This window comes from Arabidopsis lyrata, assembly GCF_000004255.2.
Source record: "Arabidopsis lyrata subsp. lyrata unplaced genomic scaffold ARALYscaffold_8, whole genome shotgun sequence".
Taxonomy (NCBI): domain Eukaryota; kingdom Viridiplantae; phylum Streptophyta; class Magnoliopsida; order Brassicales; family Brassicaceae; genus Arabidopsis; species Arabidopsis lyrata.
This window is the reverse complement of record NW_003302548.1, coordinates 6669894-6686519: the sequence shown is the minus strand read 5'-3', so window position 1 is coordinate 6686519 and position 16626 is coordinate 6669894. Positions and strand designations below refer to the sequence as shown.

The following is a 16626-nucleotide window of genomic DNA, read 5'->3' as shown; positions in this document are numbered from 1 at the left end:
TAATAAATCATCTTCATGGCATTAAGCATTTTTCACATTTTATATCTGTCCACCAAATATTCACTTTATCTTCTCCACTATAGTAAAAATAAAGACATTTTATTTCATATTAAATACTCAGGTCTCCTTTGTTTGTTTAATAGTCCTCTAAATCCAATGCTTAATGCCATGAATCATCTTCATGACATTAAGTATTTTTAACATTTTATATCTGCTCACCAAAAATTCACTTTTATTTTATCCACTATAGTAAAAATAAAGACATTTTATTTCATGTTAAATACCATGTCTCCTTTTTTTGTTTAATAGTCCTCTAAATCCAATGATGTAAGTTTGGTGGTTTTTCACGTTCATGCTAACTTATACAAGCAAGCTGTGGGATATTTTGTAACAATTTGTAATATATGATTCTACCAAAACCAAAAAGGGGCTTGATATGGTGTAGTAAAAAATTAATTAATTAATGAAATAGAGTACGACATATGTTGCAAAAGAATGAAAAGTGTATTTTATGAAAATAAATTAAATTATTAAAATAGAAAGAGATGACTACAATAATTTATGGGAGGTGTATAAACGGAAAAAAACTAATCAAAAGAATACTAAAGAATAAAAATAAAAATTACATTATTTAGTAAATATTAATTATCAAGGAAAAAGATTATAGATAGATACACAACCATATATATATATATATGTTACTTTTGTAAAAATATTGCATATATCACATGATTTGATTTGCATTTATACTAAAAAATTGCAAGAGAAATTAAAACTAAGTTAACTAATTAAAGGACACAATTTGAGGCTTCTAAGAGTAAAAATAACTAATTACCTACGAGTTACCTATTTACGCATTCAAACTTAGTTACCGGAAATAAAGCAACATGCCCAGGCGTAGCCCGGGTAATTCCTCTAGTCTTGATAACAATACAACCTTAGAATTTCTGATCCTGATTACAATAAAGAGCAAGTTTTGAGCGAGCCTCATATAGAGCATCTCCTTTGTCGTTTGATAACACTCTTAAACATACAAACAACGTACTGTGTTATTTTATAGGTTTATATGGCTGATTAAATGTTTCTCTTATTCTCAAACAAAAAAATTTCAACGATATGGGCTAACTAAAAATTTGGCCAAACAAAAAAAAAATTCAATCGGCCGAACTAAAATTAGTTATTTACAGTTTATTGGATCTTTTAAAATTTATACATGTCCAATAACAAAGGTACTAAATTATAAATGCTTAAATTATTTATAGCATATTACATTTTTTGGGTTGACTCTGATACACTACCCCAACTATACCGCTTCTTCGGTGTACACCCTAAACTTTTTATCTTTTTTTTATACACCATAAAAAATTTATTTCTCTATTAAACATCACAAACTATATTTTCTCTTTTAATTGCAACATAGCGATTCTAAATTGTGATTAGATTTATTAAACCGGTAATTGCGTTTCAAAAACCAAGATTAGCTTAAGTAAACCCAAAAACTACAATTTATTTACCCTTTTTTGCCGTAAAAAAAAATTAAAAAAAAAAAAACCACCTTAACCACCATCTTCGTCTTCTTCATATCAAAAATGCCCACCTTTATTTAGAATTTCTTCAACTTGTTCTTTTGTTGTTTCTTTGCAAGATAAAATAAATCTATTAATCTAATATTTAAATTTATAGCTGACGAATTCTCATTGTTTCAAGAAATAAAAACTATCACCAAGATCACAAAAACTTCAAAACAAAAACTCTAAAACAAACCATTCATGTTTGCAAAACTAAACTAAAAGGTACACGTTCATAGAACTTTTAAACTTCACTCATAAATCACCAAATCGGGGGTTGTTTGTGATGGTTGCGTGAGAGAGATTGTATCCGGTACTTGAGACGATGATGAAACAACCTGAAAAAGAAACACAAATACAAAGAATTACTATATAAACCAGAAAGGTAATAGAAGGAAAAATTGGATCATACCTCAGTAGTTCTTTGTCTCTTCGTCTTTTCCTTGGGATATTGCTTACACCCAGCTGCATTATGGCCAGTTTCACGGCAAGACGAACAACGTACAATACGTCCTTTCCTTCCAAGTGTTTCTTTTATTGTTTTTTTCTGCGCCGACTCGTGTTTTCCTTTAATCCTTGGATATGTCTTTTGTCTATTTGTTTTCTTCTTACCAGGTAGTATAGGCTCTGGTGGTGCTGTTACCAAGCGATACGTAGAAGTCATCCAGAATCTTGGCCCTCTCATTTTATGTATGGACTGCTCGTAATTGTCTCGCCACAAATCAGTGCTGAAAAATCCTGATACATAACTTTCAACATTCATATCGTAATCAATCTTTGCTCCATAGGCATGCTCACATGGAATCCCATTGATTTGCCATTTACCACATGTACATGTTCTTTTCTTCGTGTTCACCGAATAATCATTCCCATAAAGCATAACCTCATAAACTCCATGAGTTGCCGGAGTTGTTTCACACTTGCTTGCATCTTTCTTCTCTTTCGCGAGAATCTTGGCAACATACTCTGTAAACATTCCTTCATGATTCTTGGATTTGTTATGCCTCTTCACCATTCGATGCATAGCTTGCCTCCTAATTGTGTCCAGCATTGGAATCATTGCCTTAGCTCTTGCTTTCGTAATTGATGAGTTGAATGATTCCTTCGCGTTGTTATCAACATCCTCACAGTTGCTTCCAAGTTTAAAGAAAGCTCTTGACCACATCTCGGGTTGCTTTTTCATCACTAAATTGTAGACATCAATGCTATACTCTTTCACCTTGTTGAGGTTCTCTTTAAACTCAGTCTTGTTGTAGCTCCAAGCTAGTTGCCATATCAATGGTTTGATCAAATCTTTTTTTGGATGCTTGTTCTTCAAGTTCTCAATGATGTGTTTTACACAAAATCTATGTTCAGCTTTAGGCAATTCTTTTTGTACAGAATTGATGAGTCCCTGAAAATAGAAAAATAATTATTAATCACAATGGCATGGACTGTCAAAGATAATGAGAAAAAAAACTAGCAAAAATACAAAAAAAAATGAATATTAAATATCATTAAAATATTGGAGTTACAAATACGAATAAACGTCATATGCATTATCTCATTGACTTTTCTTATGAATATACAGTAGGAGCAAAACCATGACTACAATTATACGTGTAGAAAGAAAAGTCACAACAAATAGAGAAGTCATAATGTTGATACATACCTTCGATTTATCAGAGATCAAAACAAATCCTTCTCCATCTTGAAGTTTTAAATCAGCCTTGAGTTGCTGGAGGAACCATAGCCAGTTATCCCCAGTTTCAGATTGTACCACAGCCCAAGCAAGTGGATAAATTTGATTGTTTGCATCATGACCAACTGCAGCCAACAACACGCCTTTCACTGCCGTCTTCAAGAACGTACCATCAAGTCCGATGATTGGTCGACAAGAGCCCCTCCAAAGTGTGCAGATTATTTCAAAACACACATAAAAGCGGTTAAAAACATCTTCACCGGCAGAGTTAGGGATAGTTTCAACAATGGCAGTTGATCCCGGATTGGTAGATAGAATCTCTTCCACATAACCGCGAATGTGAGTAAATTGTTCTTCATACTCCTTCTCAAGTAACTTCAGAGCTAGCAGCCTTGCGCTTTGGCATTGACCCCTAGAACTCACTATCTTCCAGTGATCTTTAATGTGATTTTGAATTTCCTTAGGCATGAATTTAGGATTTACTCTTAGCTTGTCCATGAAAAGCCTTGCATTAACAGGACTTCTGAGTATTTTGCATCTCCCATTCGGAGTACAACTGTGCTTTCTATATGTCGTATTTACCCCCCACATTTGTCTCGGCTCATATATCATAAGAGCAATACACCCTCCACTTACACTTACCAACAATACCACACTTGAATTCAAGCTTTGTCTTCTCCCATCTTCCTTGAACCACATTATTGCATGTGTTTAAAGCATACTAAATTATAGTCTCTTTAAACTCAACACCATTGAAGAACAATTGACCTATAGATAATCTATCAACTCTGCTCCTTCGGATTCTTCTATCTCGCAGAACAATCGGATCTTCCTCTTCATCCGAACTATCTGGAATTTCATTTCGGCCAACAGAAAACTCATCAACGAAATTCCCTACTGAATCTTCTACTTCCAACTCAAACCGGTCCATTCCATCCTCTTCATCTTCGGCTTTACTCTCGTTTTTCTTTTTCTTGCCTTCCTTTTTGTTTTTTTTGTTTTTTATTGTCATCTTCGTTTTCCTCACTACTATTGTTATCAACATCTTCCATATCAATGTCGGGTTGTATCTCATCAATGTTTTTTTCCGTAGATTACGTAACTGAAAAAAAAAAAACTAAGCCTACGAAACCAGCAAGAGAGAAGCTATGAAACAAAAGATAGAGAGAAGCTATGAAACCAGAGAGAGAGAAGACCTTACCAGAGAAATTGATAGGAAAAGAGAAACGAGTTATTCTCGTGATGAAGTTGAGAAACCCTAAGATTTGGGATTTTTGTTACGTAGAAGAAGAAGATGGGTTTAAATCATGGGTTTTTGGGGCATTTGTTCTCCTTTTTTTACAGCAAAAAAAAAAATTGTAGTTTTGGGTTCACTTAAGCTAATCGTGGTTTTTTAAACGCGATTACCGGTTTAGTAAATCTAATCACAATTTAGAATCGCTATGTTGCAATTAGAAGAGAAAGTATAGTTTGTGATAAATCTAATCACAATTTAGAATCGCTATGTTGCAATTAGAAGAGAAAGTATAGTTTGTGATTTTTAATAGAGAAATAAATTATTTATGATGTATAAAAAAGAGACAAAAAGTTTAGGGTGTATACCGAAGAAACGGTATAGTTGGGGTAGTGTATCAAAGTCAACCCTACATTTTTAGATGGATTATCACATTAATTTATAATTATCTATTATTATCTATTACCTATAATACATCTTACTTTTTTTTCCCTTTCGATTCCAACTATTTTTAAATACATACACTATACACATACATCTTTTAAATACATATTACCTTAATTTACCATACCATATTTTAAAATAATATCATCTCTCCAATATAATCACATTTGCATAGTCATGTGAAGTTTGATTTTCAAACAAACATATACAGCCTAAAGACATGCATTTTTCAACTCATAAATTACTATGTTATCATAACCCCGGACGTACGTCCATGTCCGGTCCTAGTATAAATTAGTTATATAAAATTAATATTAATAGTTTTTCATTGATTTTTTATTTATTAATTATTCAATATATCTTTTAAGAAATTATTATTATTTGGTTACCATTTATGAGAGTGGTACATTATATTTTTTCTCCTCATCTTTTCCTTTTCATTCCTCAAAAAATGTTTGCTGCATTCCACATTGTTCTTTTTATTCATTTCATTTTTGTTCTTTGGGAAAGTTACTCAGATGTTATACAGATTATGTGAAATGACCAGAAACATACAGATCTTTTTTTTATTACTATCATATTTCGGGTATATTTTTTATACCCAGTATACCCCTGTTAAACGTTACAGAAAAAACGTAATTACAAAGAATGTCATTGCCACGTCAGCAAAGCCGCGTCGTCACGTCAGAAATCGCTGACGTGTATTAATGAACTCAGCCGTAAAGCGATACAGCGGCAGTGATGGCTGAGTTACGGTATGTTGCGGCTGATTTAAGAAAAATGGCCGAGTTATGAGCAAACGGCTGACTTACGAGTATAACCCAGCCTGGAGTTACGGCTGACTTACTGAAATCTGTCTGAGTTGTGAGAAAATGGCTGACTTTCGAGCATAACCCAGCCTAAGTTACGGCTGAGTTTTCACCCGATGGTTGATTTGTCAAATTTTTGGCTGAGTTATCGCTTCGACACGGCTGACTTAACTTTCTCCGGCTGGCTGAGTTATCAAAGACGGCTTACTTATGGGATGATGTTACGGCTGATTTATGTTCGAGTGTCATAAATCAGCCGTAATGAGCTGGATTAACGGAAAACTTGGCCTCATTACGGCTGACTTAGTAGCGTAAGATTAATTACTAGAATAACATGCAATGACGGCCGACTTATCAAACGTTACTGCTGAGTTAAAGATTTTTGGTTGAGTTACGACATTAAACGGCTGAATTTGGCTGCCGTGTTTTTGTTTTTTAATTACTGTAATAGTATTCATGTTGCGACTGAGTTAAAGTTTTGTTTGATGGCTGGTTTAATTAGGCTGATTTACATTTTTGTTTGGTGGATTACTTGCCACTTCATCAATTAAAAAATGACGTGGATGCAACATTTCATGTCATCATTCCATGTCATCATCATCGAAGGACAAAAAAATAGGACCAAATTTTTTCAATTCGTCTTCTTCACCTGATTTTTTCACACCACCGGAACTTCCAATTCCTCATCGTCTTCCTCATTCTTCTTCAATTTCTTTCATCCTTCTCCCCATATGGTTGATCCGGTTCCGGTAATTGTTGTTTCTGGTAAGTGGGTATAGAAACACAAATACGTATTTAACACCGATGAAAGAGGGTGTAGAGTTGGGCAGATAGATGCGAAAACAACGCACGAAAAACATGTGAAGTTGGTGGTCGATGATAAAGTTAGACAAAATGTTGCGTCTCTTATTGTTTCGCGGTAAATTTACATGTCACGGCTGAGTTATATGCTTAAGGGAAGACGAAAGATTCGGTCAATTTACATGTCACACCTGAGTTATATATTCCAGGGAAGACGAAAGGTTCGGTAAAATTACATTACGGCTGAGTTATATGCTTAAGGAAAGACGAAAGGTTCGGTAAAATTACATGTCACGGCTGAGTTATATGTTCCAGGAAAGACGAAAGGTTTGGTAAAATTACATTACGGCTGAGTTATATTTTTAAGGGAAGACGAAAGGTTCGGTAAATTTACATGTCACGGCTGAGTTATATTCTCCAGGGAAGACGAAAGATGTGTGTAAATTATATGTTACGCCTGAGTTATATGCTTCAGGGAAGACGAAAGGTTCGGTAAATTACATGTCAAGGCTGAGTTATCATTCAGGGAAGACGAAAGGTTGTGTAAATTATATGTTACGGCTGAGTTACATCACGTTACGGCTAAGTTACATCACGTTACGGCTGAGTTACATCACGTTACGGCTGATTTATAATACAGATCGGAAAGCAACATTTTTTGGAGAAGACAATATGAAATTTATTGGTCAAATAACAACAATCAAATTAAGAAACGTATAAATATGTTTGAGGGATACATAGGAGGAAGACTAAACCGTATGAATCAAAACATAGATAGAAGTAGAAATATCTCCAAATAGATCGATTGAGAGGAAGATTAAACGAGAGACATATAAAATCAAAGTAAAAGAGTAGCTATTTTTGATTTCAACTCAAACCTGTAACGAATCATGTAGAATTTCATAGATCTCTTTGATTTGGATTTTGATTTTTGATGACTTTTTTCGTGAGCGAGGTTGCGTGTAGATCTTACGAAGCTTTTGATTTGGGACCCTATGGCAAACGTTGTGGTTGTGAGGTCTAGGAAGATCCAGACCAATCCTGCAATTTGAAGATCTCTGTCAATGTTGTACCCAAGTTAGTTGCAGATTATTTGATCTAAAAGCTTTTCTTGGATTTGGATACAAAAAAAGAGAAGAGGAGAAATAAAATGAGTTTGAGGAGCGTGAGATTGATGATGTGGATTAATGACATGGATAATCAAATTTTTATTTATTATTTTTAATTAAAAACGAATTAAAAATTATTAATTAAAAAAAAACTAATGAAGGGTGTTAACTGTAATTACACAAATGCTCAAAACATATTTGTAATTTTTAAAAGATATATGATATTCTAATAATAAACATACTTTTCTATAACATCTGAGTAAATTTTTCTTGTTTTTTTAATGGTTACCTAGTAAACCAAAATATTTATTCAAATTTCATTTTATGCACAAGTTCAATCAAATACATACACTGTTGGGGTTCATTTTAACTTTCAAATACTAACGAATCACGGTAGGAAACTTAGACATAGCATGATCCCTTCTGGACAACAATCAACATGACGAGAAGCTCCATTTAGAAGTACAATACGCATCTCGCATGTTCATCATGCTTCTTCGGCAATTACTTCTCGAAGACCAATGCTAACAATTACTTATGGGAGGTCAGTCGTTAGCTCCGACAGCTAATCTTCACTCTTCAACAACTACTACCTACGAAAAGTTACTCATGAGCTCTGAAAACTCCTAGTCACTATTCGACAGATGCTCGACACTTTCCATCAAAGCCTACTTAAAAGAGGTCACTCGATTCTTCTAGGAGAGGAAAACTCATGTATTGACTGATGACCCGCCTAGATGATTGCGTGTCTTTCACAAACTCGTCGTACTTCTCAGTTAGTCTACATCAAACGTACCAGAGAACACTATACGTGTTAAAGAACTCGCACCGTGTCGAGAACTTAACCAGCCGAAATCACCTTCCATCTACTCCTATATAACGCTAAGTAGGACCCGACCCTACGAGGCTCTACAACCCGATATATACATATCCAGAGTCATGTAACCTCTATAAATACTCAATTCTTCCCAACATTCAGGGATGAATCATTTTTTTATCTATAATGCTTCCTATCTGGTTCTTTCATTTCCTAGAAGGACCTCCCCTTCCATCCACCCCATTTTCTCTACAAGATATGCACTCTAGGGAAAGAACCTTTGGACTCTCCTTTTCACTCTCAACTCCAATTCGTCATCCCATCTTTTCAATTCATTCTATAGTCATGTTGTCCCTTCTGACTAGAGCATTAAATAATCTTCAGGATGATACCCTTTTGTCGTCCTAAGTTATCCTAACCATTTTTGTAGACTAGGTTGAACATCCTAACCACTCACTCCCGAAAATGTCTGATGGCAATCCTCGGAGCCCCATATCCTAATATGTATATCAGTACCCAAAACGCCTATCCGTAAACTTGAGGTCTACCATAGCGCCTCAAGGGATGCATATCAGCCCGTAAGCATCTCTTAGTCAGCTGAATGTGGCTCATAACACCTCCAAAGTTGTTTGTTGATCCTTAAGTACTTGTTAGTCTGTCAAATGTTTCTCATAGCGCCTTCAAGGCTGTATGTCGATCCTTAGCCATCGCTCATTTAGTCGAATGTCGTTCATAGCGCCTTTGAGATTGTTTGTTGGAACGTAAGTACCTTTCAATCAGCCGGATGTCGCTCGTTGATGTGTCTGGTTTTTTTACTTCAAATATTTTACCTTTAAGACCACAAGAAAGTTGCAAGTGCATAACTAATCGTATGTAGTATTTAAAGATCGAATCACACCGAGTGTTGTTGCATAAAAGAATCTTATTAGAGTATAAAATAACTAGAACAAAAATTTAAATGTCGTTTTGGGGGTTGCAGGAAATTTAAATAAACGAGTAAATAAGCAAGATAAATAAATAAAACAAAATGTTGGCTGTTAGAGATCTCACAAGGGATTCACTAGTAAGGCTCATTCAGGAAATTAAAAGGAATGGAAATCTATCACTGCCTGTATTCTGAACTACGAATCACGATTTTACAACTTGCCCACTTCAGTGGCACAAATCGCTTTATATCTACCACAACTCCAAGACCTAACTATCGTTTGCCACGGTCGCAAGTAGATATCCTATATTTTGGACAAGTTCGATAAGTTCACCAAGCAACATGACTCAACCAATTGGCAGGCGACGAATCAACTCAGTTAGTTTAAGTCTAGGTCAGTATTATAAACTCCACTTTTGATGTGGCTACTCTCCTAATATTTAGATCTAGTTTATGACACTTTCTCACACCGTTATATTAAGCTTGAACAAATAACAATAGAGACAGAAAATACCCTAAAAACGCCACTCACACTAGACAAACATGGATTCCCCTTTGAATCACCCTTAAACCCACTAATAAACTACATAGGCATGATCAAAGTAAACGAAAGTATGTGTGATGAAACGGTACTCATAATAAACGAAATCAAGAAATTAAAGGGGTTTAAGAGGTACTTCCGTAAGAGTTACAAAATAGATCTTCCCCGAAAAGATGTAAAAACTACGAGAAAACGATGAAGGATGATGATCAGGTGATCAGATCTTAAATCTCTCAAAGGTGGCTTTTGAAGTATATGAGACGAAGGATGAGGCTCTGTTGTTGGAGGCATCCAGAGTTTTTCCCTGGGTCTTAAGAATGAGTATTTATAGGGCGTCTAGAGTCGGTTTAGGGCTTTCTCAATTCGGAATAATTGGAGTGTCATCTTTTTGGATCAAAACAGGTTGGGAACTGCATGGGCACACCACCGGTGCTTCTTGGTGCGCTGAGGAAGGCTTCGAGCGTGGCACCGGGTGGTTTGGAACGTTGAGGACGCTCCAGAGCGCGACATCTTTTAATTATTTATATCTAATAACCAATCAAATTTAATTAAAAATTAATATAACTAAGTATTATAAATCATTATAGTCACATTTTCATTTTTCATTTTTGTTTAATCATATTAAATTGAATTATCGCATCATACATATATAATTTAAAGAACAAAAATAATTTTGCATATATTACTATTCAAATTTTAATTATAAACAATCACTACAAGAAATACAGCGTTTTCCTACGGCCAAAATCGTAAGAAATTAGTAGGAAACAGACGTTTCCTACCAATTTCCTACGAAAAATATTTGAAGGGAATCGCCCGTAGGAAATAGAATTTGGTAGGAAATTCGTGAGAAATTTCCTACGAAACCGGTTCGTAGGAAAGCGCGTAGGAAATTTCGTAGGAAATTGGTAGGGCCTATTTCACCATTCTCCTTCCAAATTTTCGTAGGAAATTTAATTAACCCTCAACTTTCCTACGAAATATTTCTCACTAATTACCTACCAAATTTTCGTAGGAAATTTAATTAGTCCTACAACTTTCCTACGAAATATTTCTCACTAATTACCTACCAAAATTATCTTACCAGTTTCCTACGATACACCTCCTACTAAATTCCTACCATTATCCTTCGAAATTTTAAAGACAATTTTAATAAAATTATTTATATTTATTTGTTACAAATTTTGGTTTTATGAATAAATAAAATTTAAAATTCAAAAGAAACTTAAAATTAAATATAAAATTAAACTCCATACAAATTAAAATTCATTGTACAATCCATTCTAATATAAAGATTTAAAACCTAATCATCTACTCTTGAGAACACAAGAACACCATAAACAAAATGGAAACTATAACATAATTTAACTTACTTCCAGCATGACAGTGTTAATCTCCTCTTCCGTGTAAGAGTTAGACTGAACCTCGTCATCTCCTTCAGCTTGGCGTTGCGAATTTGTCAGCTCTAACTTCCTCTTATTGTGGGCGTCTGTTTTGTCTTCAAATCGCTAATTGTGGGCGTCTTCTTATTTAAATGAGTTTCTTCCATGAAGTGAATCATATTAGGCTCCTTAGTCTAATATCAAGTGCCACAAAAGCAAGAACTCAAGAAGTCAGAAACTAGTAAAGTGATTAAAAATTGAAAAAAAAAAAAACAGACTTGAATTGGACAAGAACTGAAGAAGTCTGAAACTAGTAAAGTGATTAAAACATGTTGGAAAAAAAACAGACTTGAATTAGACAAGAATTAAGGAATAAAATTTGAAGCTGAACATAGCAAATCCTTAAGAAACAAGACCAGACTCTTAGAAATGAGTCAGGAACAGAACCAAACGCATAAGAAATTATGAACAAGACCAGACCCGTAGACATCAAGAATATAACCAAACCTTAAGAAATTAGGAACAAAACCAGACCCTTAACCAAACCTTAACAAAGTTAACATTTGGACTCTCGAATAGTACATGATAGAGGAATCTAAAATTATGTGTTTAACAGAAACAGAGCCAAGAGAGAAACTCTTCTACTAAGGTTACAAGAACACAACACACACAAACAAGCCATTCAAGGATAATCTCATCAAAATAATCTTATATCATTCAAGAACCTACTAGAGAGGAAATATATCATTCAAGAACCCACTACAATCTTGAAGACAAGGACGACAGAGATATACCGTGAATTGAGGATATAGCGGTGGGGTAAAACGAAAGTTTGATGGGTTTGACATGACTTTGGCGACATTGTTTGTCTCGGGTCTGCCATGAAAATTCTTAAAGTCTGAATGGAGATTGAGCCTCTGCGGATGATAGATGTGGAGGAGAGACAAGTTCAACTCTCTCAAGAACAGGATTCGTCTTCAACAAATCCTGTTTCAATAACCAGCAAAAACACACAAACCAACTTCAGATTCGAACAAATAAACAACGAAAATCTTAAAAAGGAACAAACTTTATCAAATCCCGTTACCTTTTATGCCTTACAAGCATGGAAGTCGATGAAATTGTCAGAAATGAATCAGTGAGAGAGCTAGTAGATGAACCAGAGAAACAGAGGATAAATCGATTAGGAAGAAGAAGAACACGAAGAAGGAAGAAAGGTAGAAGAGAGAGAATAGTCGGATTACATGCAATAACGATTCCGCCGACTTCAAAGATTATGTTGCTCTCACACTCCTCAGATCCTCAAGCCTCCGATTGCGTGAAAAATAAAACTGAGAAGATAAAAGATTCAAAGAGAAGAAGAAAAAGAAGAAGATGTTAGCGAGTCGGAGAAGAAGACCCAAGAAGGAGAAGAACAGTTGCGAGTCTTGTCGGAGAAGAAGATTGAAGAAGGAGAAGAAGACCGACGAAGACTAGGGTTGGTGAAGAACGGTGGAGAGACGGAGACGACCGAAGAGGACTGCAGAAGACTAGGGTTCGTTCGTTTTGGGCAAAAGGAGGAAGATGGGCTGGGCCCGTTAATTTGTTAAGGCCCAATGAAAGGGCTCAAATAGTTTAGGCAATATCTATGATTGATTAATAACATAATTTATAATTAAATATAACAAAAATATATTTAGTTAAAAAAACTAAAAAAAAAAATACTTTTAAATAACAGAAACATTAAAAAAAAATTACATTTGAAATTATAATTTTTTTAAAAAAACTTTAACATATAGTTTACCTAGCTAATTGTAATTATATATAATCTATATATATATATATATATATATATATATATTTGGAGACATTTATGAAATAAATCCTGGAGTTCCAACTTATTTACGATCAAATGCCATTGACATTAATTATTTAGATTTTCAAAATTAAATCAAAGATATTACCATAAAAAATCATTTCCAAAAATCTTAACCTAATATATTAAGCATAACTAATCTAAGCTGCATGGAATCGGAAGCGGGTACGTGGAAGCGGAAGCGTTTGGAAGCGTAGAAGCGAGTTTTTGAAAAAAATTAGGAAACGGGTACGTGTTGGAAGCGTATATATATATATATATATATATATAATATTATATATATATATATATATTTTTATATACTTTATATATTCATATAATAGATTGTTGATATTTTAGTTGAATTGGTCTAAAAATTAAAAGATTAAAGTATATAAATTACAAATCAGAATCACAATTAAAACATAATAAGAAAAGTAAATTTTATAATTTTAGTGGTTTGAACAAATGGGCTGTCGAAAAATAAGAAACTTGGGTCAAGCCCAGTAAAATTCTTTTAAAAATCTGCCTTTAGTGAAACGTTGCGTTTCACTCGTCTTCCACCTTTGATACAAAACCCTAAAAACCTTGTTCAAAAAATCGCTAGGCGTTAGTCGGGCGCTCAAGCTGGGCCTAGCGCCTAGCCAAAAAATCGGAGATTAAGCGGGGATTAATCGAGGATTAGTTTTTAATATTTTTTACTTATATATTGTATATATATTATTCTGGCGGATTGAAATTAATAATGTTAGATGGTCCAGTGGTAGAAAGCGTTTTTCCTCATTTTCGGGTGGCGAGTTCGAGTAGATGTAGTTACATTTATGTTTATTTTAGGTTTAATTGATAGTGAATGACCAAAATACCCTCGTCTTCAACCTTTGAAAAACGAGATCTGTAACCCTAAATCCGCCGCCACCTAACTTTTTCTTCATTTTTCATCGTTTCTTTTTGTTTCTTCTATTGTTTATTGCTAGATATGCTAGAACCATCAACTATATATGAATTAAAACCTTCAAAAGAACAAAAAATCAAGTTTTTTCAAAAGTTCCGATTTTTAAGCCGATTATACCATAATCCCGGCGGTGCCTTGCCGCCGAGCGACTAGCCGCCGCGAAATCGGCCGCCTTGGCCACGTTTTTGAACAAGGCTAAAAACCATATGAAGCTTGACGGCCGCCGATTCCAACTCAGAATCCAAAACGAATCCAAAACGCTTCCACCTCAGAATCGACGATTCCAAAACGATTCTAATCGGCCCTTTTTGAGAATCGCGCTTCCGTTGCGATTCCTGGCGCTTCCTACCGCTCCCGTTTCCGATTCCGATTCCGAAGCGGGAATCGGAGCTCCACCGGCGCTTCCATGCAACGTAGTAACTAATACTTGACACAATTACATCCATATTCAATTCGATTTCCTTAAAAAATCTCAACAATCCCTACATTTAATCGTGGCCATTCAAATCTTAACCCGGTTTTTAATCTTCAATCTTGACTGTTAGTCATACATAATTAATTTAGAAATCATTATATATAATTAATTATTATTAACTAAAATTTAAAAATATATATAAAATCAAACTTTTAAATTAACTCGAATTATATGTCTATTAAATAAAGTATTATTAAAAATAACAAAATGATGTTTAATTTCACGGGACATGGTTATATAGTGGGACGGATTTGGATCGATATTAATACGGGACGGTATTAATATCACAGATGAAATCTTAAAATTAACAGTTAAAATACAATTATATAATCTTAAACACTTAACAAAATAAACAATATTAAGAAAATACAATTTAAAATTTAATTTTTTAGTTAAAAAATCGATCCGCGGTGTACCGCTGATTAAAATCTAGTTATTTACAATTCAAGATAATTTGACATAAATATTATCAAAATTATAAATAATATAAAATATCTAATAATAAATATTAGATATTCGCTGATCCTACGAATTTTCTACCAATTATTTTTGCATAACTTTCTTTCCCATTTCCTACGCTATTTCATACGAAGGTCTGTTCGTAGGAAACTGGAAGGAAATATACCTTCGAATTTCCTACAAATTATTTTTCCATAACTTTCCTTCGTATTTCCTACGCTATTTCCTACGAAGGTCTGTTCGTAGGAAACTGGAAGGAAATATACCTTCGAATTTCCTACCAATATTTTCCTACCAGTTTCATTCTATTTTTTTACGAAATTTCCTACGATATATTTTTTCGTAGGATTTTCGTAGGAAATTTCCTACGAACATCTCACGCCTTTTTTCGTAGGAAATTTCATTCGAATTTCCTACGAAATATATATTTCGTAACAAATACGTAGGAATTTGGTAGAAAATTATTCCTACCAAATATTTGGTAGGAAATTTGGTAAGAAAAGTCTATGTTTTCTTGTAGTGAATTATTTATTACTCAACATTTTAAAAGTCACAAATCAGCTATGAAGATAAGTGGTGGTTTAGAACACATTATAAAAGGAAACAAAATAATGAAAAACCTAAAAGTTAAAAGCGTCTGAATTTGACAGTTTTTATTTGGATTAATCTAGTTATTTAGTTGAACCATATAATAAAACCGTATATTATAAATTTTAATTTGCATACTCGGACTACGGACTCTCGTGAGCAGAAGAAAAAAAATTCAAAAATCTTAAAATAGAAATATATCACACGAAAAGTTATAATGAAAATAGACAAATTAAAAAAAAAAAAAAACAATAAATCAAGACATATTATATGAAAATTTTGATAAACGGACGTAACCCTCAAAACCATTTATTAAGATTTATATTATTCTTAGAAAACATTATAGTGAAAAGATGTGATCATAAATAAAAAATATTAAATGAAAAGTTGTAATGAACAAAAGCAATTTTTCAGTTTTTAAAAAATATATAAATATGATTACATGAATGTATTCAACAAAACATTATAATACAAAGACGTAACATTTTAAATTATTTTATGTTAAAGAGACCAATCCTCGGAATTTTTTTTTTTTTTGTCATGCGAAATTACTTAGAGCTCAAAAGAGCCATTCATGGAGAATATTGTTTATACATGTGATATGAAATAGTTTGGTACGAACTTTCCATGCTAAATTATCCGCTTTTTATTTGCACAACAAAAAATTAAAGATAAACAGAAGTTTGTAAACTCATCCTTGTCGCTCTTAAATTCCTCCATATACATTGAAAATGTCGGTCATTCGGTTGGCGAAGACACCATCTTCACCAGGTCAGAACAGTCTATAAAGAAAGCTACATATTGATTGTCTGCACCGATCATACACTTCATTTTCATTTCCCAAAGAAGGGTCTCGACTTCTGTATGTAGGGGGGATATACTTCTACGAATGTTGGCAACTCCCATGGTCGGTTGGCGAAGACAACATCTCCATAAGATGATGTACAGAACCTTCCTGTGCCGGAAAACTTATCAATTTCTTTCCATGACCCATCTACAAAACAACG

The 16626-nt window shown here is 33.8% G+C and overlaps 1 protein-coding gene and 1 long non-coding RNA gene across 2 annotated transcripts; both read right to left on the bottom strand.

Moving 5' to 3' along the window:
* Positions 1 to 1662: 1662 nt before the first annotated feature.
* Positions 1663 to 3948, bottom strand: LOC110230335. Its single transcript, XM_021032917.1, has 3 exons — positions 3220 to 3948; positions 1981 to 2961; positions 1663 to 1906 (listed from the first exon to the last, which is right to left on the bottom strand). Exons 1-3 carry the CDS (start codon positions 3946 to 3948, stop codon positions 1820 to 1822), a joined length of 1797 nt encoding a protein of 598 aa, XP_020888576.1. The 3' UTR covers positions 1663 to 1819.
* A 7187-nt stretch (positions 3949 to 11135) lies between these two features.
* Positions 11136 to 12876, bottom strand: LOC110231067. Its single transcript, XR_002334154.1, has 4 exons — positions 12556 to 12876; positions 12399 to 12458; positions 12106 to 12298; positions 11136 to 11505 (listed from the first exon to the last, which is right to left on the bottom strand). It is a non-coding gene; the product is annotated as an uncharacterized LOC110231067 (long non-coding RNA).
* Between the last annotated feature and the right edge of the window lie 3750 nt (positions 12877 to 16626).